This window comes from Oryzias latipes, chromosome 18 (assembly GCF_053564925.1).
Source record: "Oryzias latipes strain Hd-rR chromosome 18, Olatipes_Hd-rR_3.1".
NCBI lineage: Eukaryota > Metazoa > Chordata > Actinopteri > Beloniformes > Adrianichthyidae > Oryzias > Oryzias latipes.
In genome coordinates, this window is record NC_136254.1 from 2,262,697 (window position 1) to 2,289,013 (window position 26,317).

Here is a 26,317-nt window from a genome sequence, read left to right on the forward strand (position 1 = left end):
GTTCCACATGCACCCTTTTTGTCTGGTCTCAGTTTCTCAAGAGCTCTCAGGCGGCTGTTTAGCCTTGCAGGAACATGTCAAACCACACCAATGTCTGGTTTCACTTCACTTTGTTTTTCATGGGGGGTGGGGGGCACCAGCCACAAAGTTTCTGTCCCCTCAGAGGGAACATGGGCTCCTCTTCAGGGGATCAGAGATGAAGATGAGCCAAAAGGAGACATACCGCAGGGATCGGAAATGTGACCTTTGGCCGCCTTGTGACGAATGCCGTACATTCCAGGCGTCAGGTGTTCAGAGTTCACCTGTGAGAGCTGCTGGAGCCACGCCTGCCAGAGCTGGAAGGAAGCCAGTCTGTTTCCTCCCAGTCAACAGAAAACGTCTGAATTTGGGCTCCAATGAAGACGAGAATCTGAATGTTCTGTGGGCTCACCTGGACCCCTGCAGTGCAACCTTAACCCCAAATCCAGAAGCTGCCGGGTCTTCTTACCTGTGATCTGTGATCACTTTCACATCCAGCGGTGCCATAACTGAACCGAATGTTGCCAGGACGAGCCCCATCCGATCCCCGTTTCTGCTGTTATCGGCTTGCATTCGACCCGTCTGCTGCATAAAGCCATCACCACACAGACTCATTCAGGACCCGGCTACTTCCTGCACACTTGTAGTTTGTCTAGCTCATTTATTTTAGCTCCTAACTCCATGGAAATAACGATTATAAGCAAAAACTGAAATTAAAAAAAGCTATTTTAGAGTTTATAAAGACTCGCTGCATGGAAAGACTGCTGCGGGACTGAAAACCACCAAGTCATCAGCATAAAGTGGGGGATAAATAACTGTTTCTCACCACAGAAAAGTCTGAGCTTTTCAGAGGAGTGTCCAGCCACGAGGCCAACAGAACAATTCCCACATGGACCAGGACTAGAAAGCCCACCTACACACCCGGCGGCTCGCTGTCCCTCACCCTAAAGAGCAGAGTTATTTTGTCCGTGCAAATGAACGACTTTCAAAAACTAAAGTCTACCTTATCCCTCCACAAAAAGTACTACACTTATTTTATTTAGCCAATCCTTGAGCGTAACTATAGAAAGTCTACCATAGACCGTGAACATGTAGTGTAGAGAGAGTACTAACCGTCATCACCAAGTATGAATGAGGAGGGAATGAATAACAGACACATTGGAAGAACTTTCAGCCTCTGGAAAAGCGCAAATAAATCAAATCAATTATGATTTTTATTATTATTAACTGAATACTCTTTTACAATATGAGTAAACATTAAGTGTACTGCCTTACTTGTAGTATAGATAAAGAATACATTTAGTATACTTGTAGTACACTTACATAGACTACTTTTTGGTGTCCATTAATGAACAGAAACATCCATCAGATCGACCAGACCAGGTGCAAACAGAAGCTTTACCATGATGTCATTCAAACATGCACGTGCCTTTAACGTGTGGTTTACCAGAAAATTCCTGCCACGCGCCCTCTCACCGTCTACCCCAATTATGAAGTCACGCTGCATCTGCGCATGCGTAATTGGGGCTAAGCCCACTGGCAGACCTCAAAAGCAGCCCGCTTCCCACGCAGCTTTCGCTGGAGCCAGGTTGGCTCCTTAACTCCGCCCCCGTAGCTCCGCCCATTCCGGCTCCGTGGGTGCTTCCCGGCAGACGCTTCCAACCCACCGAAGAGCGCGGATCCAAATCTGTCCGCTCCGCGTTTTGGGGCTTGTTTTCACATTTTTATGCTCTTTGGACCCCACCTCTTGTTATTTCATTGGATGTGTAATATTTTTCCTTTATCCTCTTAATTTTTTTCTGCCTCGTCGCCGGGATTTCTTGAGCGCTCGTGGGTTTTGACGCGCGTCCGCGCTTTGACGCATTATGGATCATTATCCTGGAGGTGTTTTCTTCCTTTTATTCATCGCCTTTACGGTGACCTGCAGCGAAACAGGTAAACAGAAATGTATGTGCAGCATGATTTTTATTTTATGAAATGCCAGAATGATCCCTTATAGATTAAATAATTGTGATTTTGTTTATTATGTCTAAATCTAGGATAAAATAAACCCAAGTGTTTCAGATCATTTGAACTCTGCTCTATTTGGTGAAATTTAGATTTAAAACAGACCAGAAAAACAACTTTTATGAGATATATTTCCCCCTAAACAACTTTATGTTGTGAAATAATTACTAATGGATCCTTAGAAATAAGGAATCCCAAATCCTGCAGTTCTTTTGAATCATTTTCTTAAAAACAATCAGGCCTTTTTCTATCATAATTAGTCGAAAGAGTCTGCAGTCATGAAAGCCCCAGACATTTTTCAGCTTCCGCAAATTATTGCTTGACAGGAAACAGCCTAAAACAAAACAAGTGACACTTGAAGCTAATCCATGGATTAAAAAAAAAAACATCCATCCATGCAATTGTGTTCTTAATCTGGTTGCAGCTGAATGTGAAAACATGTTATAGAGAAACCTGCCCGTCGATGGGACAGGAGGTCTGAAGGGTTCAGGGAAGAATTTGGGGGGGAAAAAACCCGAATGTGAGTACAGGTGAGCCATCTATGGAGCCTCGATGAGAGCAAAACAGAAAAAAAAATAAAAACGTCTTGACGTTCGCACTGCTTTAAAAAAAACTTGAGGAAAAACTGGGGGAAATCATCATAAACTACGTGTTCTTCAGTTTACGTTTGATTCAAATCGTTTTTTTTAAATTAAAGGAACAAAAAAAACGGAATGTGAGGCCAATAGAAGGCATTCGGAGAGTAAAAGAAAGTAAAAAGCAGCTCTCCCAGTCAGCGGGAGAAAACCTGCTGGACTCCTCCGTCTGTCTGAGACATCCTAACCTGTTTATCCTACTTTTACTGTGGCTGTCAAATAGCTTCGGTTCCTCTTGAAAGCCTCCAGAGCCCTGCACTCTCAGGAACGGGGGCCCTGTTGTGTTTAGGGCCCGGTGGGACATGTGAGACTCATTCCTTTTTGCTGTGACTTCCTCCTTACAGCGGGTTTCCTCCCTGCACCCACAAACATTAGATACGAGTGGCTCGACCCTTTTATTTTGCAAGTGACCTGGTCTTGGCAAAGACCCGCCGGTCTGCCCCCCGACTGCAAACCTGTGTTCTGGATTGAAGATCTGACAAAGAAGGTAAAATAATAAATTCTACATGAAAATATAGTGTACATCAAAGTGCAGGATAATTCTATTAATTTTTTAGAGTTTGATGTCAGAGTTACTTTTTAATTTGATCGTTTAATTACGGATGAATTGGACTCACAGCTTTAATTTTGCCCAATTCATCAGAAATGTTTTCCTTTTTTTTTGTTTTTTGCAAAGAAATGAATGGATTTGAAGCGACGCAGCACATCCTTTTAGCATATTTATGCATGCAGACGTCTTTTCTTCCTCCGACTTTGATGTCTTGCGTCTCCCAGCATGCACAGGTGTCGATGGAAGGGTCAGTGGAATGGAATGTGAGCCGGACCTACAGCCAGCGTTACCTCTCAGAGGACTTGAGATCCGGTCCGTTGAGTTTCAGCGTGGCGGCGGAGTGCTCCGATCCCCAACGCAAAAGCCAAGCTGCAAAAATCACCATCCAAACAAAGAAGCCCCACGGTAAGAGCGCGCCGAGGAACGAGCAGCACAATGAGCGCAGACGCGACGATGAGTAACACCCCGCTTCCTGCAGTGCCGATCGTGGAGAACTTCAAATGCTTTGAGGACCAGCCAAAGAAATGCACTTGGAACCCGACTCAGAAACTGAGGATTCAATACAGGTCAGAAGGAATCGAGTTTGCCATCAAATGTTGGTTTGATGCCTTAAAGGAGTAGAACAAATCCGACATGAAAGTGCTCGGGAACGGTGGGAAGCAGAAGGCGATGCTCCTAACTAAAGCTCTCGCTGTTTCTCCAGGCATTGTGGGAGATTTGAGGAAAAACTGAAGGAGTGCACGCCGAGTGACGAGGAGTACGCCTGTTCCCTGAACGACACGAACGACACTCAAGACGTGTGTGTGGTGGTGGAGACGGACACGCAGATTTACACCTTCAGAGCTGAGCGCGGTGGGTGCCGCCTCCTCCGGATCGGCCCGGCTTCCAGACGTGTGCCGTTCACCTCACCGTGCGCTCTCTGTCGTTGTTTCAGCCGTGCGCGTGCCGCCGCTACACATCACAGAGGATAAAAACAAGCTCCTGCTGACCTGGACGCCATCAGAGGTCCGATCAGTTTGGGTGTTTGACCTGTGGTACAAAGAATGCAATACATCCAAGGTACGTGTCATTGTGCAGAGTCGTGAGGCAACACAGCGTGGAGTAAAACTAAAAAACAGGGAAAACACCAGGAATTCTGAAGCAGAAAACATGTAAACATTTGGTTTGCCGTCCCACCTGGAGCCAACCCGTCTGCTGTTGGATGAAGGCGGCGAACGCCCTGACCGGGTCACCCGCCTGTTACAGGACCGCACATGTAGTTTATAATAAATAAAAAAAGCATTGCAAATAAAAAGCTGGAATTGTAAAAATCCAGAACGTGCTCAGTCAGGAATGATGAAGCTGATCAATGACTCAGCACTGAAGACGAGGACATGATTGATGGAGGTGAAGTCACGCAGCCACCACGTACGTTTTCGATGAAAATATACGTGAATCCACGAGGACAAAGTGAGAAAAGTTTCATTTTTGGGTGAAATGTTCACAGATGTATCAGGAATGAAACATGTCAAAAAACACAGAAAAAGTACAAATAAAACACGCTAAGAACACGTAAACCAATGTAGAACATGAACCGTGTTTGATTCATGCATCAATGATGTCATCTGAACGTGATCTGTGCGCCGTATACGTGATCTAAAAGTTACACCTCAGTGGTTCATGCATGAAAAGTCTGTTAGACAAACCTGGAAAGACACACATTAGTGGATGCATCTCACAAAAATCACACACAATTGTACAAGATTTATGTAATAATTACATATGAACCACGTAAAATACTCAAACTCTCAACCGACCATTAATGTTGAATGAATTCACGTAAAAAACCCGTCAGCTGAAACCCTCGACAGACATCTGAGTACGTCAATGAACACAAGAAACACGTATGAATGACGTAGATCACGCATGGATCACGGATGACTGACATTTCATACGTGGACAATGTGCAAAAAGCAGATAATCTTTTGTCCAAATTCCTTCTCTAGTCCCAAACAACCATGAAACTATTAGTGGCTGGATTTTAAAAGCACTACGTTTTTGAAAAAAGGGTCATTTTGTGAAAACCTGATCGATACGAGCGTTTTACGACGGATATTCATGAGCCTATTGTGTTCTGATGATGAAAACATTAATGCTTCATAAAAAAAATGCATTACTTTTTTTTTGTTGCAAAAATTGTTCCAACGCAATGCATTGTGGTCTATATTCACCAATCTAGTGAGCATCAATGCACACTGGTTTTTCGCAAAGACTTCTGGGAAATTTCTAGGACACTGGACTTTGGAATTGTAGATTCAGACGGCTGTAAAAATGACAAACGCTCCATATATAGTGAGTAGAGAAGGAATTGGGACAACCAGAGTGTTCCCAGTGGGTTTTTAATCAGGATGATGTCCTGTTAAAAAAATCTGTTGTGTTCTAGAACGTAGTTTCTGCAGAGTGGCAGGAGTTCATTAGAAACGTACCTCTGAGTTGTGACTGTGCAGAGTAAGCCTGCCCCACTTCCCATCATCCGTAAACACCGCTAATGTTGGCGGTGACAGAAAAAATGGCGAGCAGAATCAGAGCTGTCCTGACTCCAGCTCAGACGAGAGCTGCCGGCTCTCTAACCGTGTTTTCAACGTCACAAAGAACATTTTTTTCCAACATAGGCTTTTTCATCAGAATTTACGACAATGTGAATTAAAAAATAGATTTGGGAATTTTGATGTTAATTTTCTTGATGCACGTCTCCCATCATCGGAAATATGCCACAAGAACATGTTCCAAACGCCGCTTTCACCTTTCAGTTCTGTGTGTTACTTCTTTTGTGCTGTCTAAAATGTTTGCCAAAGCGGTTGTTGCTCCACTGACTGTCTCTTTTTCTCTGCATTCAGTATTTGCAATCAAGCATCCCCACGCAAAGGATCTCGTATGACCCGTGCTGCATCTACGAGTTTCATTACCGAGTGTATGCACCCCCCGAACTCATTTATGTATCCAGCGTCAACAGCTCTGTGCAGACATACGGTAACTATCCAGACCCCACTTTGCTTTTATTTCTGCTTCACGGTGGGCCGAATGGCTTTTGCACACTAAATGTGACCGTCCTGTAAGTTTTTAGTCCAACTCATGAAACCAAGTGGTCCTGGTACCAGAACCTTGTCCTGAAAAAAGAACCTCACAGGAGAACGACATCTGCAGAGGAGCGTTCAGTAGTTCCAGTCTGTGCGTCAAAGGGCATTTTCCTGCATTGAAGGCACGTTTCCTCTTTGCACTTTCAGACTTTCGGTGTGTTGTCGGTATTTGTGGGATCTGATTCTGCAGAAACACCAGCGGCTTGACCTGGTTGGAAGCCCTGAAAGCTATAAACATGAGTTGATGCTCAGATTGGCATGAAGCAGATTTCACTCATTAATTGGCTTCATGGAGGCAGTAGCTGCTGCTTTTCCATTTGAGGCTGGCGTGTTTGTGTGCTGTGGCTCCACCTACTGGAGATCGGACGTCACTGCAGCCGACTGTCCCGCTTCATGAGGCTTGTGTTTGTTTGTTAGTTTGTTTTCCTTGCAGCTTTTCCAGCGGCGTGCTTTGAGGTCAGAGTTGGTTCACTTTCAGGTTGGCTCAGCATCCTGTGGCCTGCTGTTGGGTTTTTTTCTCCCTCCATGGATGGACATTTGGTCAGGTGAAGGACGAAAACGCAGGCGTGAAGGTCAAAGCTCACAGTTTGATGTTCATCTGGACAAACTGTTATTCCGTCAGCAGTAACAGAGTTGGGACGCGTATAATTGGTTTGGTGGAGGTTGTGAGTCGGAGCGCCGTTTGTCATCCTCACACAACCTTCTTTGGGCTTCAGTGTTTGTTGGTTGTGTCCAGAGAAATTCCTTTGGAAACCTTCCACCTGTGTCTTAACGGAGCTCGTCTTCCTCCCGGTTCCCGGAGGTCACAGCGTGCGCACGTGACTGGCGTTTGACTTTCAGTCCGGTGGTACGGCGGGACAATAAGGGATTTAGTCGGCCACCAATGGTGCAAATTCTTTCTCCTAATGAGATGAGAGAGGCCTGCAATTTTCATCATAGGTAAACCTCAACTATGAGAGGCAAAATGGAAAAATAATCCAGAAAATCCCAATGATTTGGATAAGGAAATACTCACAAATGGAAGTTTAATATAAATTTTCTTCATGCATCATGAGAAAAATGCTTCAAAAACACGTTAAAAACACCAAAATGACAATTTTCATGAGTGGGTCTTTATTATAGAAATAAAATACGAATTTTTGTTGTCCATTCCTGTTATGAAGATGTGCAAACGTATGTTGTGTACAGAATATTTTAATGTTTTCCATTACTCTTCATGAAAGGAACGAAAGGAATGAAACAGAACAAAGAGAAAAATATCATGCAGCTAAGAAAAAAGGTCATAGATAGAGATTCATTGATAGATCCGGGTTCAATATTTGTGGTTTCCAAATGGAAACTCGATCCAAATCCAAACAGTTGGATGACTGGAAACAAGGGTTAAAAAATTCAAAGCTAACGACAGATTTTTGAAAAGGGTTAAAATTATTTAGAAATAGAATGATTGAGGCTGTTTCTGTAGTTCCCTTTTGTTCCACTAGAGGGCAGTGTTGTTCCCTAAAGCTTCTTTTGACGCTGAACAGGAACTTCCAAAGATTAATTACTGCCGTTAAGAGAAGAATCTGTTTGAGATATAAATAATTAGAAGTTATGCTTTAGTAGAATCAAACATGCAAATGAAATTATTTAAACAGGACAAACATGCATTTTCATAATGATAAAAGAAAAGTAGTATTAAAGGCTGTTCACAAACTTTTTTTGTATGCAGACATCAGTAAACCCTAAAATTGTTTAAAGGAAATATAGTTTTTTTATTGTTTGAAGCACAACAGAAACTATAAGATAAAATGAAGAAAAAAGAAAAGCAAACAAATAATTTCTTAACACATTTATGACTTCTGTCATATTTTAGATTCTATTCTCACATTAAATGAGGAGTAAAAAGTTAGAATTCTCAAAAAAATGCGTCTGTTTTCTTAAATACTGTAGAATATTTTTTAACGCTCTGACTTTTGAGTTAGGAGCTGAAAAAGAGGAGAAATAATCTGATAAATAATCTGAGAAAGAGATTTTTTTTCATTCATTTCGACTTCATTCCCAAAATTCTGACCTTTCAAATATATTAAAGAAAAATGGTTAATTAATAAAAGGAAGGAAACTGTCGTCAGGATTCCTCTTTGTGCTCACTGAAACATTGTGGAAACTGCTTCACAGACTTTCAGAGATATTTTTGGTGCAAAATTAAGAATTTGTCTTCATATCTGAAGTTTTTTTTTCTTTGTTTTCCATAATAGGTTCTGCAAAATGTTACAACGCAGGCCTCGTGGCGGCCATCGTTGTTCCCATCCTCCTGTTCTTCTGCGTCATGCTGTCCATCTACTGCTTCAGAAGGTATGAAAAGACAACATCTGTACCTGTGGCTGACTAATACTGCTATCTAGTGGCTGGTTCAGGAACAACTCTGCATAAATTTAAGCCTTTACAGATGCGGTCACACCATTGACTGTATATAGAACTGGACTGAGCGGGCGTAGAAACTGACTTATGTCCAGAAACAAATTCTGTCGCCGTTTTTCCCGTGGTATGGGCGGAGCCAGACGACAGTGATTGGTCTGAGTCGGTCTGAGTTTCTGTGGCAACTACTGTGACCAATCAGGAGTGAGCTTGTTCAAAGTCCACACCCCCTTCCACTGAAAGCGGCTCAGGAGAATCTGTCAATTAAACATTGAGCCAGGGGCCAGCAAGCGTCTGATTGGTCCGTTTGTAATGTGAATAACTTGCGATTAAGAAAAAATGTAATGAAATAAATATAATTCTAAGTACATTTTGTAGGTTCTTCTGACCAATAGAATGACAGAGTAACAGCTGTTCAGTTCTCTATAGAAGTCTATGGGATTTTGGCTTCTTGGAGCCACTTCCTGTCTGGAATGCAAGGGGGCGGAGCCACCCAGTCCAGTTCTCAGATGCAGTCAATGGTCACACCGCCCTCGGCAACGCACGTTCAAGCGTCGGGTTCCAATAAAAAGTCTATGTAAATGCACATTAATGCACGTTCCAAACTCGCGTTTACACATAGCTACGCAAGTTCGTTTATGATACGAACTTTCACCGATGCAGCAACAACTGTGGCTCTACGTACAAAACACGCAGCCATTGAACGCGAGTTGGAAGGTAAACCAGGAGAACTTTGACCAATCAGGGACTCGGATTTGGTTGCGAGGCATGGATGACGGTCCTTGTAGTTCACAGAAGGAACAACCGCATAAAAATTGATCAATAATTGCAATTTGTTTCCATATATATGAATGGAGCTGTGAAAGAAAAAGCAAGTTTCACCAGATTTATATTAACTTGTCCTGTCCAACAGCTGGGCAAACAGATCTTGTGTTGGACATATTTTACTTTAACAACAGGGGTTATGAATCTTCAGACAAACGATGTATTTGAATAAACCCCTTTTGTAATCGTGGCCAAACTTTATTCATTTTAATCGTATTTGAAAATCTTTGGTGTTGGACCGGACGGAAAAAAAAATTCTTTGACGTTTAGCACCAAACCTCTTACCTCTAAGTCAAAAGTAGGAAGGGAAGAAGCCCCTCCCTGCTTGTCCAGTGTGAACACAGTGGGCTAAATGCGGGTTCTTGAGTTTGTCACGGTAGAATGTAAAGACTAGAGTGGAAGATCGGGCGTGAAAGGGTACCACTGTTGGGATTGTAACCTAAAATGTGAGCGGACTCATAGCGTTGCATCTGCTTGCAGGCACAGGGACATCATCTGTCCCAACGTCCCGTACCCTTCCAACCTGCTGAAGGAGCTGATGAACGGAACCAAGGATCCATTAAAGGTGCGTCTGGAACAAAAGCGCTGCTGGCTTTTTGTCGTTCTCCCCATTAACACGCAGCTCTGCTCTTCTGTCTCAGCCCACCACTCTGCCCACCCCAAACCAGGAAGAGGTCGACGACGTCCAAATCTGCCTCGCCAGCGACGGACCGTGTCCGCAGAGCGTCTGACGGGCGGCTCGATGAAGCCGGACTTTTAAGCGGATCCCGTTTACAGAGGAACATCCCAGCGAGGCCTACAGCTTCGTCTTCTGCAGGTCAAGCCCCGCAAGAGGCTCAATCGCCATGATTAGCCTTGAACTTTAACCTCTGGGGACAAAAAAGGGAGGTACTTAGAAAAGTGTGGATGAAGAGCACGAAAAAGGGAGAACTGCTACGTTGTTGCTGCTACCTTAAAGAAAGGCGGAGCGGATGCTGGGGTTGGATGCAGCCGATTCATCATTTCCTGGAAACGCTGGCAGCTGCTCTACGGGCACACGGCAATGAACGCTGCCGCTCAGTCTGCTGACTTTGGATTATCTGCATTTGGTAAACCTCTGAACGGAACTGCGTTCACTTTCTCTGTGAAGGGGGCTCTGCTGTGAAGTGGCGCCCCCTCCTGGTGGATTCAGGTGAAAGGTGAAGAGAACGCTGGAGGTTTTGTTCGGGTTTTACATCTCAGGACTTTATGACGTTATCCTCTGGAATATATTATCTTGGAAAAAGAAGCTGACACTTTCACTTTATTTCCAGTACTAAGCTATCTGTAGTGCACGTCTGGATATTTTCTGTTGTTCCTCAAATATATGACACATATTTCTGCAATAACTTTTGCAGATCTTATTAAGACATTGTTTCTTTTTTTTAGTCCTGTATGTTTGACTTCCAGAGTGTGTGGAAGCTGCAGCTTGTGTAAATAAGTGTTGTTTTTGTGTCCCTGCTGACGGAAGGGAGAAACAGTCAGGAGGACGTGAACCGAGTCGCCTCCACCCTGAATCTTTGCATATTTGTGTTTGCTTTAAGCCTTCCTGATGTGCAGCTCCATTACAGAAAAACACCTCTGAATCCAGCATTACTGAAACTGTGGCTGGACTACTAAGTTCCATTTATTTTTAAGTTTATTTTTATGCTTTATAATTTAAAAAAAAAACAAAGAAATTGGGTATAAAACATACTTAATGTGTGACTTTTCAAGGATTATCTAAATGTACTGCTTTTTCCACCCATTTTCTAGTTTACTTTTAAGTTTTATTTAAAAAAAAAAGGAAATTAAGTCTAAAACATACTTAATGTATGACTTTTCAAAGATTTTTGCGACTCCAAAAAGTCTAAATTTACTGCTTTTTTTTCTCATTTTCAAAATAAATTAGCTCCTTTTTTAGTGTTTAATTGTAAAGTTTCTCCAATTCCTTTTTAGCCAGTTCTTTCTTTCAAATGTAAGATTTATAAAAGGGTTTGTATCATAGCAGCCTCTTTACTTTTTCATATTTATATCCCAAATGTTTTTTTTTACTAATGACTCTTATTTTTTCATGTTTCTAAATTTTGTCTCTGTACCCCCCTTCCCCCCCCCATTCATGTTTCTGTACATAAAAAAGTAAACTGCATCCACTGCTGTCATGAAAAGGTCAGGAATCTGTTAACTTTTTATATCACAACAACCCAGGAAGTCCTGGTTTTACTCAGAGACACTCAGCAGTTCCACCCAAACGACCCTGTTGCTGCTGAACCCCCCCCCCCTTTGATGACCCCAGAATCCTGAACATGTGCATTTTCATTTACTTCTTCCTAAGTGAAATAAAAAGTAAAATACGAAAGATAACCTGTGTTGTCTCATGAACAATTTATACATTTTTATTTATTTACTTTAATTGATTTATTTATTTCTGTTTGTGCTTTTTTTATTTAAAAAAATCTTTTTTTTTTAATATATTGAAATGTATTTTTTTACATTCTTATATTTATTTATTTATTTTATTATTTATACTTCTGCCATTTGAACGCACTTCAGAAAGAGTCAAAGGATTGCGATATAACTATGTGGGAGTGAGTCCCACGATGGATGCACACGCTCACCACTGTTTCCAGTAAATTACACATATTTGTACATTGAAATCATTATGATCGTGCTGCACAACAGTGACCACTGCATGTCTATTTCTGATGTCGTCATGCGTGTTTCAGGGAGTCACGCAGCCACCGGTTCATCTTCGTTGATGAGGTTGGGTTCAACCTCCCGAAAGGACCAGAGGGGAAGGAACCGGCCATTGTTGAAGTCCAAAGCCAGCGCGGAGGAAACGTCACCATGTGCCACGGCGTCATCCATCACCGCGCTACCCTACAACACCGCCTGATCACAGTCCTTGACCTCCATACACAACACTCTCATTCCACCAGATCAGGTAGACGGCCCAGAGGGCTCAGGTACGTCCTCATTTGGGACATGGTACGTGTCCACAGGCCTGCTCTGCTGTGGTCAGACCGCAGCAGAGGAGACGATGCAGCATTGCTGTTTTACTGTGACTGTATACAGTAAATTCTTCTGTTGTTTTAGTACTGGGATGTACACTGTGTACATTGTTTTTCAGGTAAAATCAAAGTCTACCATGTATTAGTGTGTTTAGAGCCCGAAAAATGTTTTTATCAAAGACCTGCAAACACACTTATGTACAATTTTTCATCTATTTTAACCATTCAGCTATTCAACTGTTCAGCTCTTTCAGCTTTTTCCAGCTATGACTTTTGCTCCTTCAAATCCTTGAACTTTTCCAGATATTCCAGGATTTTTGCCTCCATTGAAATAAATGGGGAATCCTTGGTGCAGAAGCTCGCTGGTTCGATACCTGCCTCTGACATTTTTCACAACCTTTCTTTGTTTTGTTGTTGTGCTGTTTTCACTTTATTTATGGTCAACTTGGATCATTTCTTTCTTTATTTATTATGTGTTTCATTCAGCTGTGAGGATGACTAAGCTCTTAAGAAGTGTGACGGGAGGATGTGCAGGTCAGACTAGTGTCTTTACACCAAGTCACTGTTTTCACAGTGAAACCACTTCAGCTGTTACATTCAGACGTGCAGCAGGATACATATGTGCCTCTGTGTCTTTGCACTAATGTGTTTGTGTAAATAATATTAAATGGCAGTAACGAAAGTTCTCTCTGATGACTAAAGACACGGTTTAAGGTTCCTCCTTGTTCTCCTGCTGCAGCAGCATGACTGTACATGTATGTCCTGCAGAACAAATTGTACTGATTGCTGTTTGTCTGTTGTCAGTGGAGTGCAGCGCCACGGCGGATTGGCTGTGCTCCCACACTCAGGTGCGCCCGACCGTGGGGATAGTGTGCGGCTCGAGTCTGGGAAGCATTTGACCAGGATTTATCTGGTTATCACGTTAAATAAAGCATCAGTTCAGAGAGAAAGTTCACCTCTCACCGCTTGTTTCGGTCTAGATGATGAAGCTAAAGGTTGTTTTAAAGAAGCAGAGCAGAGATACAAAACACATTTAAGCTAGGTGACCGGAACTTCTTCTGTAGGCGTGCATGATCCCTGTGGATTATCACTTTTTAATGCAAACCCAGCAGCCAATCAGAATGGAGGATTCACCCCGACCATGGTCTAAATGTTAGAAATGTGTGGCTGAAATTTGAGACAGTGAGTAAATGAGGTGCTTTTTTCCCCCTGAACACTATTTTTACCTTATAAACTAAAAACAACAAAACTAATAAATCACCCAACATATCATTTTTGATACTGTCTGTATTTCCAACATTTTGATTGTAGATTCCATCAGTTCCCCTAATAATGAATTTTATTGTCAATTCTTTGATGGACTGGGCTTTCTAGGGGGTATATTTATACACTTTTTGTATGTAAATTAAATGTATGTTTACTTTCAAACGTCTGTCCCGCTGTGGTTAAATACATTTCCAATAAATTATAGATCCTCATAATAATCATCTTTATTTATCATATTTTTTGTGTGCCAATTGTTACCCTTTAAGTTTCATTTTCATTCAACAATACATCATTCAACCCTGTATTTTCTTCTGGAAATGCAGCTCCTTCTAGTTTCTCTAATGTGTTTTTTATTTTTATTTTCACAAATTATAACAAATCGTCTTTTTCTGGCTGATCCAGTGCTGCTGGGACGTAAAGTCACATCTTTCAGGGAGGCTGGATTCAGAAAAAGTCGCGTTTTTTGGGTGCGCGTGCACATTTGGAGCAACTCTTTAACAACAGGACGTAAGGTCACAGACATCACAACCATCCCGCCCCTCTGCCCTCCCCCCGGGTGACACACACCCACCCCCTGATCTCCCACACAGCGAGCCTAAGCAGGACGGTGGAGATCAGACTGGTGGATCTCGCGTTCGTGCGCCAGAGCGCGGATCAGCCCGGACTCGAACCTCCGACAGGACCGACATGGTGCCTCCCGCTCTGACATGGATCGCCTCCAGTTTTCTTCTAGGGGTCTGGGTGTCCGCGTCAGGTAAGAAAACAATCCCACAAACTTTCCGTTCAGTCGTTTTTTGCTGAGCGTCTCCGGTTTGGATTGCGTCACGCGCGGTTCTTCCACGGACTCTGGGAACCGAAAATGAGCGAGTTTGCCCCGCAGCCTCGTTTAGTGACGAACGGCGGCGGAGGAGCCAGAAAGTAGGAACGTCTGAGGCAGGAAGTCCGCATGACGCATCCCAGAAAGGCAAAGAAAGTCAGGGCTGATGATCACAAAACTCAGCCTGAAGGCAGCAATCTGCAGACATTTGATGGTTTTTAGCATTTATGCGGATTCTTGGCACGACTGCCGTTTGTAAAGTAAGACAGGCGAATATTAACAGCAATATTTGTGGTTATTAAGCCTGTTTTATTAGGAAAAAAAACAGGTTTAGTTTTTAACTATTTTCACCTTTTAGTCACATTTTCATAATTGTTAGTAGTTAGCAAACTAAATATTTAATTTAAATGTGTTTTTTTACACATATATTTAGTTGACAAACCAAATGTTTATTTTTTTAACTAGATAATTATTTTATAAAATCAAACATTTTTGTATTTAGGTGGTGACCTAAATATTTTTCTCCAAACCAAACATTTAAGCTTCATAACTAAATATTTGTTACATAAAAATGTAAAGGGCCTATATCCTGCACTTTCAAAGTAAATTATCCATATAAGATATGACCTTTGGCACACTGAAGAACACATTTTTTTTATGAAATATGAGTTATTTTCTGCTCATTTACCTACCCGGAAGTAAGACGACTGGATCTCTGAGGCTCCGCCTTTTTCTTGGTGTGGGTGCCGCCCATTTCATGATGTTAACCTGGAGCTAGCCTCGGCAGCGTGTGTATATAAGGAAAGAGGTTAGCCGCTAGCTCCACTGAGAAAGTGGGTGTGTCTGTTAGCCTGGGGGCGGGGCTGGCAGTGCAGACTCTTCCTGGAAGGGGCTGTTCTTCACTTTGTGATGTCACAAAGTGAGGACCTACTAGTTTTTGTTGATTGTTGTTCTCAGAGAGCAAGTTTTTAGAGGAATTCTCAGAAATGCGTGAACGGATAAATATTCCAGTTTGGGGCTGTTTTTGTGAGGAATGAACAACTTTTTGCGTATATCATCCAGACAGTTGATTTTGCATGATATAGGCCCTTTAAGCCAAAATTAACTGTTTAGATTAGAGTTAAATATTTAGCTTTTTAACTAGATATTTAGTTTGGAGCTTAATATTTAGCAAATGAAGCGGATGTGGATTACCAAAATCAAAATTCGATTTCTGAACTGATTCTGGCCAGAGTTGTTGCCAAAGCAGTTGCGTTAAAGGCCACTGATTCAAACTATGGTTACATTTTTCAAATGCATATTTTCACGTTTAGTTAATGTATTTATGAATGTCACAACAACTAACTAAATATTGAAATTGCCAGTTAAACATTGAATTTAAAGTTACATATTTATTTTTTCGTTATATATTTAGTTTCCAAACTTATTTTGATGAAATTAAACATTTAGTTTGCAAATTAAATTTGAAATTTTACCTAAATATTTGTTAAAGGTCACAAATGGCGCCTGAAACGGATTTGATGTTTTTTATTGATTTTGAAACATGTGACTTTATGTTGATGATGTGATGTTCTCCGGCTGCACCGATGATGCAGCAGATCGGATCTGTTCACGGGGAGAAAAACATAAAAGGGATCTCAGGGAGCTGCACAGAGGCACCCTGAACGCTCTCAGGAATTCTCTCTCTCTCTTTTTTTGTTCTGCATGAAGCACAAGTTCTGCCGCCGAGAAACCTGTCCGTGCGCTGGATAAACGCCTTCCAACCGGAGTTCTCCTGGGAGCCTCCGCCGCACCCGGTGACAAACTGCACCTACATCCTGTTTTACAGAGGAAAGCCTGATTACTCCGGAGAAAATATTGTAAGTTCAAATGTTTCCCTTTAACCCTTGTGCTATTTTGAGGGGTCCAGATGACCCCTCAAAATAGCACAAGGGTTAGAATTGTTGTTCACAGTCACGTTAATAGTCTCCCTGCTGTTTTTGTGTCTTTCTAGTTGAATATTAACGAGCAGAAAATGATAGCAGACCCATTTGTGATGGACGGAGGATTTCTGCGATGGTCCGTAAAAACGTCTTGTGACGGCCGTGAGAGCGAGGAGGCCGTCATGGAAGTTACTCAGCCAGGTAACTCTTTAAACCCCTAAAGGGTCTTTTTTTTTCCTACTCGGTGAGTAAATATGAATGTGTTGTTTCTGACAGAGCTGGTACAGGACCTGCAGTGTTACGGCTACACAGCCGCCATCATGAAGTGCTCCTGGTCACCGGCCGCCGACGCTCCAGACGTGGCGTTCTTCTGGTACGGACCTGCAGCTAATCGCTCGCACACCCACACACACACACGTTTACTCCGGTAATGATGAAAGTGACAGTGTTGCTTTGAAACACTTCCTTCTGCAACAGTCAAGTTCCTCTAAAGTTTCGATCCCTTATTTCGTGCTTTTATTTCATGTACCGGCTGACGGGATTTTTTTCAATGTTTGCATTTTGGAGATGAATGTAGACGTTAAATAGTGAGACACATACTGACATTGTTTAGAAATTTGAAAAGAAAAAAGCATCCCCAGCTTGAGAACGTGTTACTTTACAGACTTTTTTACGGTCTTGGGTCATCTTTGAATTGTTTTTTATCTCTCAGGTATCTAAATCTACAGATCCATGTCCACAGTAAGCCTAGAAAGTAGAGTCCAAATAGACTCCTTCACTTGTTTTCAAGTGTTTCCTTTTTAGAAGAAGCTACTTCCTTTAACATGGGGTTATTAATCCAATGACCTGGACAATATTCAACAATAGAAGCTGTTGAGAAAGCGAGCGCTGAAAGCTGCAGAGGCTTTATGAACATAGAACAGTACCTGATAAGCATGCTGTGACTGACGAGGACAGGAGAAAAGGGACAACACTGCATTATGCAACCCAGCCAGAAATGTAGAAGTGATCAAACCAAAGAGGCCGTTCCTTCCTCCTGAACCCGGACCTGGACCTGTTTCACCACAGAGACGCTTCTGCACCACCTTCAAAAAGGGGAGTTGGGAAAATTCCTCCGAACCGGGAAGTCCTGACGTTAAGTCCCAGACTGAGAGAATTGGACGACGTGACCACAGAGCTGCAGAAGAAGAAGCTCGGAGGATTTGGTGTCGACTTGAATCTATTTGTTGAGGAGTTGGTGCTCGTTGTTCCGTGTTTTTATTGCAGAGAGACACCTTCACGATGAAGACTTGCTGTGAACCCCCTTTCATGTCATTATACCCCCCCCCCCCCCCCAACATCATGGATGCTACCTCAAGTTATTTACTTTAGGATTTATACAGCTCAAATAATATTAAAAGTAGAAAAAAACAATGTTAAGAAGAGAGGAGAAATATGACACACACAAACAAAAAACCATTCAGTCACTTTCTAAAAGACAAATTACAACAAATTCTTTTTCAGCAAAATATATTTTACCATTGACTCTATAAATATAAATAGACTTTTTCACAGTCTAGCCTTTTATTTCATAAAAAAAGCAGCGTTTTAATGCTGCTTTTTTACAGTAGGGTCACCATCGCAGCAGGAAAGCTGTGGTCACTAGTCACAGAGTCCGCCCATTTTTCTCTCTTGCCAGTACAGAGGTGCTGATGCATGCTTTTATTACCAGCAGACTAGATTATTGTAATGCCCTGCTCTCTGGTCTTCCCAGAACAAGAATAGCAAATCTTCAACTGCTGCAAAATTCAGCGGCACGCGTTCTGACGAGGACCAGGGGGCGGGAACACATTACACCAGTTTTAAGATCGCTACATTGGCTCCCTGTGCATTTCAGAATTGATTTTAAAGTTCTTTTATTGGTTTACAAATGTTTTTATGGTCTCGGGCCTTCATATTTATCTGACTTGATTTTAAAGTATGAGCCCTCGCGGACCCTGAGGTCCTCTGATACAGGCCTTTTGGTTATTCCAAAAGTAAGAACAAAAACATACGGCGAGGCCTCATTCAGTTTTTACGGACCTCGCCTGTGGAACAGCCTCCCAGAGAGCCTCAGGGCTGCAGAGACAGTTCATGTTTTTAAAGGAAGGCTTAAGACCTACCTTTTTAATTTAGCTTTTAGTTGAATTTTAGGAATTTATTTGATATTTTAATTATTTATTTTTTCTTTTTACTAGTTTTAAATGTGTATGTAAATACATTTATTTATTTTTAAGTCACTCTTACCATTTCATATGCCTATTAAGGTTTATGTAATTATTTGTTTGTTGTTCATGTTTTAAATATATTCTAATTTTATTCCTTTTACATTTTATTACACTCCAGTGTTTTCCTCTGAGGGATCCTCCACATCAGCGACTGACCCTTCTCAGTGAGCGGGGTCGCTGCAGTGGGATCTCCTGGGTCTGACTCTTTTGATCGGATCTGGGGGGTTCTGTGGTAGTGTTCTCCGTGAACTTGGGTTGGGGGGTCGCTGATGTGGACATGTCCCCAAAATATCGTTTCTCCACTTCAGGACAAAGCCTGGTCTCTACATTCTATCATTTTATCATTTTTTGATTATTTATTTATTTTTCTTTATCGTGGTGTGCGTATGTGTGTGTGTGTGTGGTTTTTTTTTTTTTTTTGGGGGGGGGGGGGGGGGGTTGTCGCACTGTTTATCGCACGGTTTGTCTTGTTATCTTGTTTTAAAATTGTATTGTATTTTATGCACAGCACTTTGATTGACATATGTTGTTGAAAAAGTGCTATATAAATAAAGGTTGATTTGACTAGATAGGTGAGTGAGCGTCTGAAATGCCAGAGTTGTGCGTTTCCCCCGATTGTCATCCAGACTGTTTTGTCCTCTGCCAAAGACAACGCAGGCGGATCTGGAAGGACGTGCGTCTGAAAGAGGAGAGGCCTTTTGAATTTGGAAATGCCAGTTTGCATAGAGGTGTAGCGGTCAGCAGCTTGGCTTCTCGGTCAGAAGACCCACCACTGTGTGTGTGTGTGTGTGTGTGTGTGTGTGTGTGTGTGTGTGTGTGTGTGTGTGTGTGTGTGTGTGTGTGTGTGTGTGTGCGCGCGCGTGCGTGTGTGTGTGTGTGCGCGCGTGCGTGTGTGTGTGTGCGTGTGTGCGCGCGTGCGTGTGCGGAGTCTGTATGTGGACACTTCCTCCCACACACACAATCCTCGTCGGTCAGCTGGTCGTTCTTCGTCGTTCCTACATGTGAGTGAGGTCCTGGTTTTAGAAGATGGAAGGATTTCCATGGTGCTCAGAATGTTTTGTTCTTGTTGGAGAACGTCGTCCAGTACGGAGGTTAAGGAGACTGTTGGAGTTTAAATCAATTTCAGTATCACTTCAGAGAGATTCAATGGGAATCCACTCCAGAAAAACATGCATCATGTCACGGTCACATTTCTGTTTAATGGGATTTTCTTCATTGTCTTGTGGAAACGCTTGAGAGGTTTTTGGTTAGAATCTTTTATGTGCCATTATGGTATCAAATCATTAAAAACTTCTTTCGATTTCTTGTACTTTCTAGTACTTTCTAATCACTTTTTAAAAATATTACTTAAAGTTATTGGGTAAAGTCTAAAACCCTTTAAAGACCTGATAAAAGTTGTGTTTTTGCTGTTTTTAACATGATGCTTTAGAGAAAGTGAACTAAGATTAAACTGCATTTCTGAGTATTTCTTTATTCAACATGTGGTGAATCAGGAATTAACGAAAAAATGGCATTTGAAAAAGATCATATTTGTGACGTAGAACATACGCTCTGAGAGGAGGGGAAGGGGGGCGGGGTTGCTCCGTGCAGACAGTCCCACCCACAGCCCAGAGGTGAATTTGAAATGAACTCCTGCAGACACCATGTCCTAAAAACTCTTAGATTTTCTCTAAAAACGGCATCATCATCACTTATAAGGACACTTTGAAAGCAGACCAAAAGACGGTCCGAGTGGGACTTCAAAAACGTTCCAGAAGAGCGTCTTCCATGTCCAGCTTCATGATCTGTCAGAATTCACGTGAATTGCTGCAGGAAATGCCACTGTTCAAGCTTTCAGTCGATCTGTTCTGGGTGAATAAAAAGTGTTTATCCTCATGTCCTAAAGGACTAACGCTCCCGGCTCCTCGCCGCTCCAAGAATGTTCGTCGTACAGCGAAGTCCAGGACCAGAAGAGAGGCTGCGATGTGCAGATTTCAGAGAACAAAGAGTTCTTCATCTTGATTAATGGGACTCTGAACAGCACTGCGGTCAGGAACAGCTTTGGGTGGCATTCCTACACGCTTGGTACGTGATTGTTCTGCCTTTCCGAGTAAAGCTGCTTCTTCTCTGAAATGTTGTAATGGTTAAGATGGAATGTGAGGGCTGCAACGGGTCGCAGACATCTCATTTTTTGTTATCCGTTGCAGCCCTGGTCGTCCATGATTCGCAGCCTCAGTCAAAACAGAAGCTGTTGTTTTTTTTGTCTTCGGATGCCTGTAATCTGTGTCTCTCTGCAGTGAGACCTCCTCCTCTCAACTGGACCGTCACAAAAAGCGGAAAAAACTTCCAGATCCACTGGATTCCTCCGAGCGTCCTGAGCCTGACGCAGTGGAAATTCCTGATAAATCTCACCGAATGTGGCGAAAAAAAGGTGAGACATGTCTGCATCTCTGCACACAGCCGTGATTTTTTTTTTACAGTGAATCTGACATGTCATGTGTGTACTGCAGGATATTAGGGTTCAAGCACAGACGTCCTATGTGCTGGGTGTGAAGCGTCAGTGCGCCTACTGCATGACGATCAGAGCTGAGAGCCGTAAGGGGAATTCCCTAACCAGCCAGGAGGCCTGCTTTGGTGCGTGAACCGCTTTTCTTTATCTACCCGTGAACTGTTGAAGCTTTCTTCTTCAAAATCACGAAGAGCTACGTGTTTTCCAGTGTTTAGTGATGGATGCCGCCATAAAAGTCGGACATTTTTATCAGCACCTCACAGCCAAAAGCCACTGGTCTGAATCCCAGCTGGGTCTTTCTGTGCCTGTGTGGGTTTTCTCCGGCTTCCTCCCAACATGCTTCATAGGTTCATGCGTGTCTCTTAATTGTCCCTAGGTGTGTGTGCGAATGTGTGTGTAAATGTGTGTGTGTAAATTTGTGTGTGTGTGTGGCACCTTAACAGGCAGGTCGGTGACCCATTCCGGGTAAACCCCGCCTTCACCCAACGGTAGCTGGGATTGTCGAGCCGAAACAGTCTCCCCCCATTTGTCTGCGCATCATTTTTGATTTGTAACTCTGACACTACATTTTGTGCGAAACTGTGTGTATTTTCAGTTGTGTATTCACATGTGCCTGAACATAAATGTGTTCTATATGATGGCGTATCTGTTTATGAAAGTGGATAAAATGTCGAGAGTTTCACAAGGTTTTATTCACAATCTAAGTTTCAAATGGCTTACGGGAAAACTCTAATGACCCAGCATCCTAGCAGCATTTGAACGCATCATTTACAACCAAAACGTATGGACGTGAGTAAATGCCGTTTTAGTGTGTTTATAGTGTTATACTTTAAAGATTGTATGTGTAGCTAGTTTTAAGCTGCTGTAAGTTACAGTTGGGTTGTGTATTTTTACTTTTTTTTACGTATTTTGTCATTTTTTTGTACATGTGAACACACAATTGCAAGGACACACAGTTCTCCACAGAATGTATCACACGTTACAAACACACAAATCGGCTCGGACTGTTTTGGCTCCACATGGAATCGGCGGTGCTGAAAATGAATAAACGTTTTTATTAGAAGTCATGCGAGAACAAGACGAATGCAGAAATGTGAGCCCCCCCCCCCAATTTTATTTTTGTGTCTTAGACGTAGTTTCTGCAGAGCAGCAGGAGTTCATCCGAAATTCATTTCGGGGTTGTGGTGGGAGCACGACTCAGGTGCAGTAAAGCCAGCCCCTTTCCCATCATGCATCTTTTACGCTCTCTCCCTCTAGCTAACAGCCCCCCCACACCCCCAACCTAACATTAGCGGTGCAACAAAAATGGCAGCAACATCAGATCTAACCATCCGTCCAGTTCTGATCCAGATTCCAGCGCAGACCAGGAAAGCAAAGACGTTCATGTTGCAAGGTGGATGATCAGAAAGGGGCGGAGCAGGAAGCTACAGCAGGCGTTTTCCAAAAGCATTACTTTCTTTCCATCTGACCCTGATTCACAACAGAAACACTCATCTTAATTTTCTTTATTCGTGTTCTCCACCATCAGAAAAATGCCAAAAGGACATGTTTAAAACACTAAAAACAGCATTTCCATCTGTGTCTTTAGACAAATTTCCCCTCAAACTGCGTTGTTTGGAAATGTTTGGTTGTTTTTTTTCTGCTGCATCACTTGTTGCTCTGTTCTTTCAGAGGCTGATGCAGAGAATAACTGGCTGCTGTACGCTGCCATTACCATCCCTGTCTTGGTGGCTTTTGTGGCAACCTTGACCTTTGTGTGCTGCACAAAGTGCGTAAAAATCTCCTCCCTTTTGTCTTTTGGGATGTAATGTTGTTTTAAGGCTTTACATTCGGCTCATACTGAAAGCTCTGTGCAGAAACAAGGACAAGATCTTCCTAAAGGTCCCAGAGCCGCGGGATCTCATCACAGACAACAACAATAAGGTAACTTTTCTCTTCCAGTGGGGTTGTAGTTGCACTTAGCGATGTTTGTCCTTAAACCGAGCAGCTGTCAGGCTGCTTTTTGTCACAAATGTTTGTTTTCTGTCTGTTTTTTTTAATCTCTGTCATCTCATTTGTTAACGAATGCAAACTGAGGCATGACAGACATTCTATTCTAAATCCATTTTTCTGCTCTGACTCTTTTTCTCTGTCTTCTTTTGTCGCTCAGAGCACTTTCAGCAACTTGTACATCCCAGCTGAGGAAGAGCGCTGCTGTCAAATCAATCTGCTCATAGATAAGCAGGCTGGCGAACCGCACTGCTGACGCGTCTCCAACCGGCCAAATGTCTGTGAACAAACTCCATCAGCTGAAGTCGAACTTCACACTTTTCTAAATGTCACCAGGCCAAAGTACTTCTGTTATTTTTTTTAAGAAAGCGAACCCTTACTTGGGCTCAAAAAAGGGACCAGAAAAGCGGTTGCTGTGTGGAAGTTCCTGCTTCAAACATAGAATCCTGCATTTAACCAGCGGGAGGTGTTTTTTCTTATCAGCTGCTGCTGATCATAGAGAAGTTCATGGATTAAGCATCAAAACCATTTCTGTTTGTGAAAATGTAGCAAAAAGCAGTTCACTTATGAAGTATACTTGAGTAAAAGTATAGCTCCTGTACCATAGACAAAGTACATGTAGTGTTGGAAGTAACTGAATACTTCTTCAGACTAAATTGGAACATTCTAATTTCACAATAAACTTCAGGTATCACCTTTAGTATAGACTACTTGTAGTGCGCTTTAATAGACTACTGCCTTGCTAAAGGGTCGTCCTCAGAGGATTTGGCGATACAATGGCCTCTCAGTGTTGTATTCGGACCCTTGGATGTGTATTTTAGGAGCTGAAGGGTAATCGGGTGCACGTCCGTTCAGTTCCCAGGCTGAGGAGGATTCATGCAAACGAGGCAACCAGCGGTAATTTTCCTAACAGTCCCGCAGCAGCTGGAACAGAAACTGCCGGGACCGGAAGTTGATGATTCAGAGAAGTTTTCCACGTGAGGAGCTGCCTTGGTGCAGGCAAACTGTGACCTGCGTGCCACCAGAAGGATCCGAAATCCTTTTTGCACAAAAGCAGATGACGTTTCCGGAGTCTTTAATGAAGGAAGGAAGGAAGGAAGGAAGGAAAGTCTTTACTGTTTTCTGGCCTGAAATGTTTCAGCTTTTTTGTGGACGTTATTGTCTTTGAATGTTTGCGGTTTCCATAAAGCCTTTAAACTCCAATTCTAAGACTCCAAATGAATTCAGCCTAAAGAAATTGACTGAAAACTGTCCTTTGATGTGAATCTAAGGCTGGCAAAGAGAAAACATCTACAGCATGGTTGGAGGTGTTGGTCCATTGCTCTTCCTGCTGGTGTATGGGGGGGGGTTGTTGAGATTTGCACAGAGTCCTATAAAGGTCAAGAATGACGTTTACTTCCATTTGGGTCTGGGTGTAACAGGAGTTTGGGGAATTTCGGGGGAGTGGTAACGGCTGGATGTACAGGTGTGCAGGACAGAAGAGTGTTTGTGCGCCGAGACGCACCACAGTCAAGCATTTCCATATAAATGTTTTACCCAGAAACTGAAAACAAAGTAAGGTTTGCTGCAGAACTGCTGACTCGAGACTGAAGTCTTGTTGCTTATCAGACTGCTGTGCGTGTAGAATAAAGCGTTTGTGCAGACTTGTGGGTACAGAGCAGACCTCAAAAGGAAGTTTGGGAGTGTGAGGATCTTAGTTCTTGTTTTTTTTTGTTTTTTTTGTGAGTCTGCAGCAGGCCATCGGAAGGACCTGACTGCACAAAAGCTGCTGAACTGCATCCACTGAAGCTGCTGAGGAGCGTGGAGGTGTTTGTGCGTCACTGCATGGATGTAAATTTCTGGAACAGACTCCTCGCTCACATGTCCTCATTTGTCTGAGCCTCAGCAGAAAAGCTGTGCCGTTCGTTTTAGAATTTGCTTATCCCGCTGGTGTGTTTTTAAGGCTTCCCCTCCTTTATGTTGGGGCGGATTGTTTCTCAGAGGACTCATTTAGTGTGACTGTAAATACATTTGAAAATTCACTGCACTCTCTTGTTTGATTCTTTTTGTTTTTTGTTTTAAGAAATGTCGCCTTATAGGACCCACTGGACAAAACTCTTAAAAAACTGAAAGAATCGAACTGGAAAAAGGCGCAGAGTATCGATTTGACACAAACCACATCAGAGCATCCGTGCAGATTTTCAGTCATCGGGTCATTTTTACCCCAGAAGTCTGTTCTCTGGGTGAACTACAGAGTCCAGGTCTGACTTTTTCTCCAACTTCTCCCATTTTGTCGTCGGGGAGGAAGCAGTCTGTGCTGCTCGGTTAGAAAAAGGAACAGGAACTTTGTTAGTTGAAGATGCTTCAACACTTACGAAGGACAGTGATGTTTCTGTGGCTCCCCTTCTTTCCTGGGTTTCCTTGGTTGTCTCAGTCGTCCTTTTCTTGGATTTCACCAAAGGTAGAAGTGCAGCTCCAGGGAGCAGCGTTGATGTTTGCAGGCCTGGTTTGTGTCTTGTGCTTCTAGTGGGTGATGGCAGTCAAATGTAACATCTGTGCACCTCAAACGCCGATGGGCATGAGCAAAAGTTCCGGATTGGGTTGTGTTTGATCAACAAAATGATGCATTCAACTCAATGAAACCTTCTCAGAGTTCAAAACCTGTAATGTTTAACATTTCCTTGGCAGCTGTAAATGTGTCTCATTTTTGTCATGCATTCTGATTTTAAATAAAGCTGTTGTGCATTTAAATCAAGATTTTTTCCCCTCCTTTTTCTTTGCCAGAGCATCAGCTCTTGAATCGTTGACGAAGAGCTCTAACATGTGCAGATCTAAGGCGGTTTGGTGAAAACCACCAGGGATTCTGTAAAATAAGCCGTTCAAAGACAGAACATTTACAGATGGACCGCGAATCACAACGGTATCGGTTCTTCACCAAAGCCACATTAAACAAAGAGGCAGAGGTTTTGCTGGAAATGTGGCGATCTGGAGACAAAAGCAGAGCGTGTCCGTTACAAACCCTCACACGGCAGAACCTGAATGTTCAGGGCAGAAAGT

The 26,317-nt window shown here is 42.6% G+C and overlaps 2 protein-coding genes across 2 annotated transcripts; both read left to right on the forward strand.

Annotated features, from left to right (window-relative positions):
- The first annotated feature begins 760 nt into the window (after window positions 1–760).
- LOC101175438 (interleukin 13 receptor, alpha 1) lies at window positions 761–11,901 on the forward strand. The gene is made up of 10 exons (XM_004080084.5): window positions 761–1,953; window positions 3,005–3,147; window positions 3,435–3,615; window positions 3,689–3,776; window positions 3,914–4,062; window positions 4,145–4,269; window positions 6,087–6,219; window positions 8,561–8,657; window positions 10,026–10,110; window positions 10,187–11,901. Exons 1-10 carry the CDS (start codon window positions 1,884–1,886, stop codon window positions 10,274–10,276), a joined length of 1,161 nt encoding a protein of 386 aa, XP_004080132.2. The 5' UTR covers window positions 761–1,883; the 3' UTR covers window positions 10,277–11,901.
- A 2,406-nt stretch (window positions 11,902–14,307) lies between these two features.
- Window positions 14,308–26,015, forward strand: il13ra1 (interleukin 13 receptor, alpha 1). Its single transcript, XM_011487771.4, has 10 exons — window positions 14,308–14,573; window positions 16,347–16,495; window positions 16,630–16,759; window positions 16,835–16,931; window positions 20,690–20,868; window positions 21,081–21,214; window positions 21,294–21,417; window positions 22,964–23,060; window positions 23,149–23,215; window positions 23,442–26,015. Exons 1-10 carry the CDS (start codon window positions 14,507–14,509, stop codon window positions 23,535–23,537), a joined length of 1,140 nt encoding a protein of 379 aa, XP_011486073.1. The 5' UTR covers window positions 14,308–14,506; the 3' UTR covers window positions 23,538–26,015.
- The last annotated feature ends 302 nt before the right edge of the window (window positions 26,016–26,317 follow it).

What these genes read in the sequence shown, in the direction of transcription:
- LOC101175438 (XM_004080084.5), top strand. Translation starts at nt 1,884, where the DNA reads ATGGATCATTATCCTGGAGGTGTTTTCTTCCTTTTATTCATCGCCTTT. An exon ending in AAACTGAGGATTCAATACAG is followed by an intron (nt 3,777 to 3,913) that starts GTCAGAAGGAAT and finishes CTGTTTCTCCAG; the next exon opens with GCATTGTGGGAGATTTGAGG. An exon ending in GAACCAAGGATCCATTAAAG is followed by an intron (nt 10,111 to 10,186) that starts GTGCGTCTGGAA and finishes CTTCTGTCTCAG; the next exon opens with CCCACCACTCTGCCCACCCC.
- il13ra1 (XM_011487771.4), top strand. Translation starts at nt 14,507, where the DNA reads ATGGTGCCTCCCGCTCTGACATGGATCGCCTCCAGTTTTCTTCTAGGG. An exon ending in CCAGACGTGGCGTTCTTCTG is followed by an intron (nt 16,932 to 20,689) that starts GTACGGACCTGC and finishes CATGTCCTAAAG; the next exon opens with GACTAACGCTCCCGGCTCCT. An exon ending in CAGCCAGGAGGCCTGCTTTG is followed by an intron (nt 21,418 to 22,963) that starts GTGCGTGAACCG and finishes CTGTTCTTTCAG; the next exon opens with AGGCTGATGCAGAGAATAAC.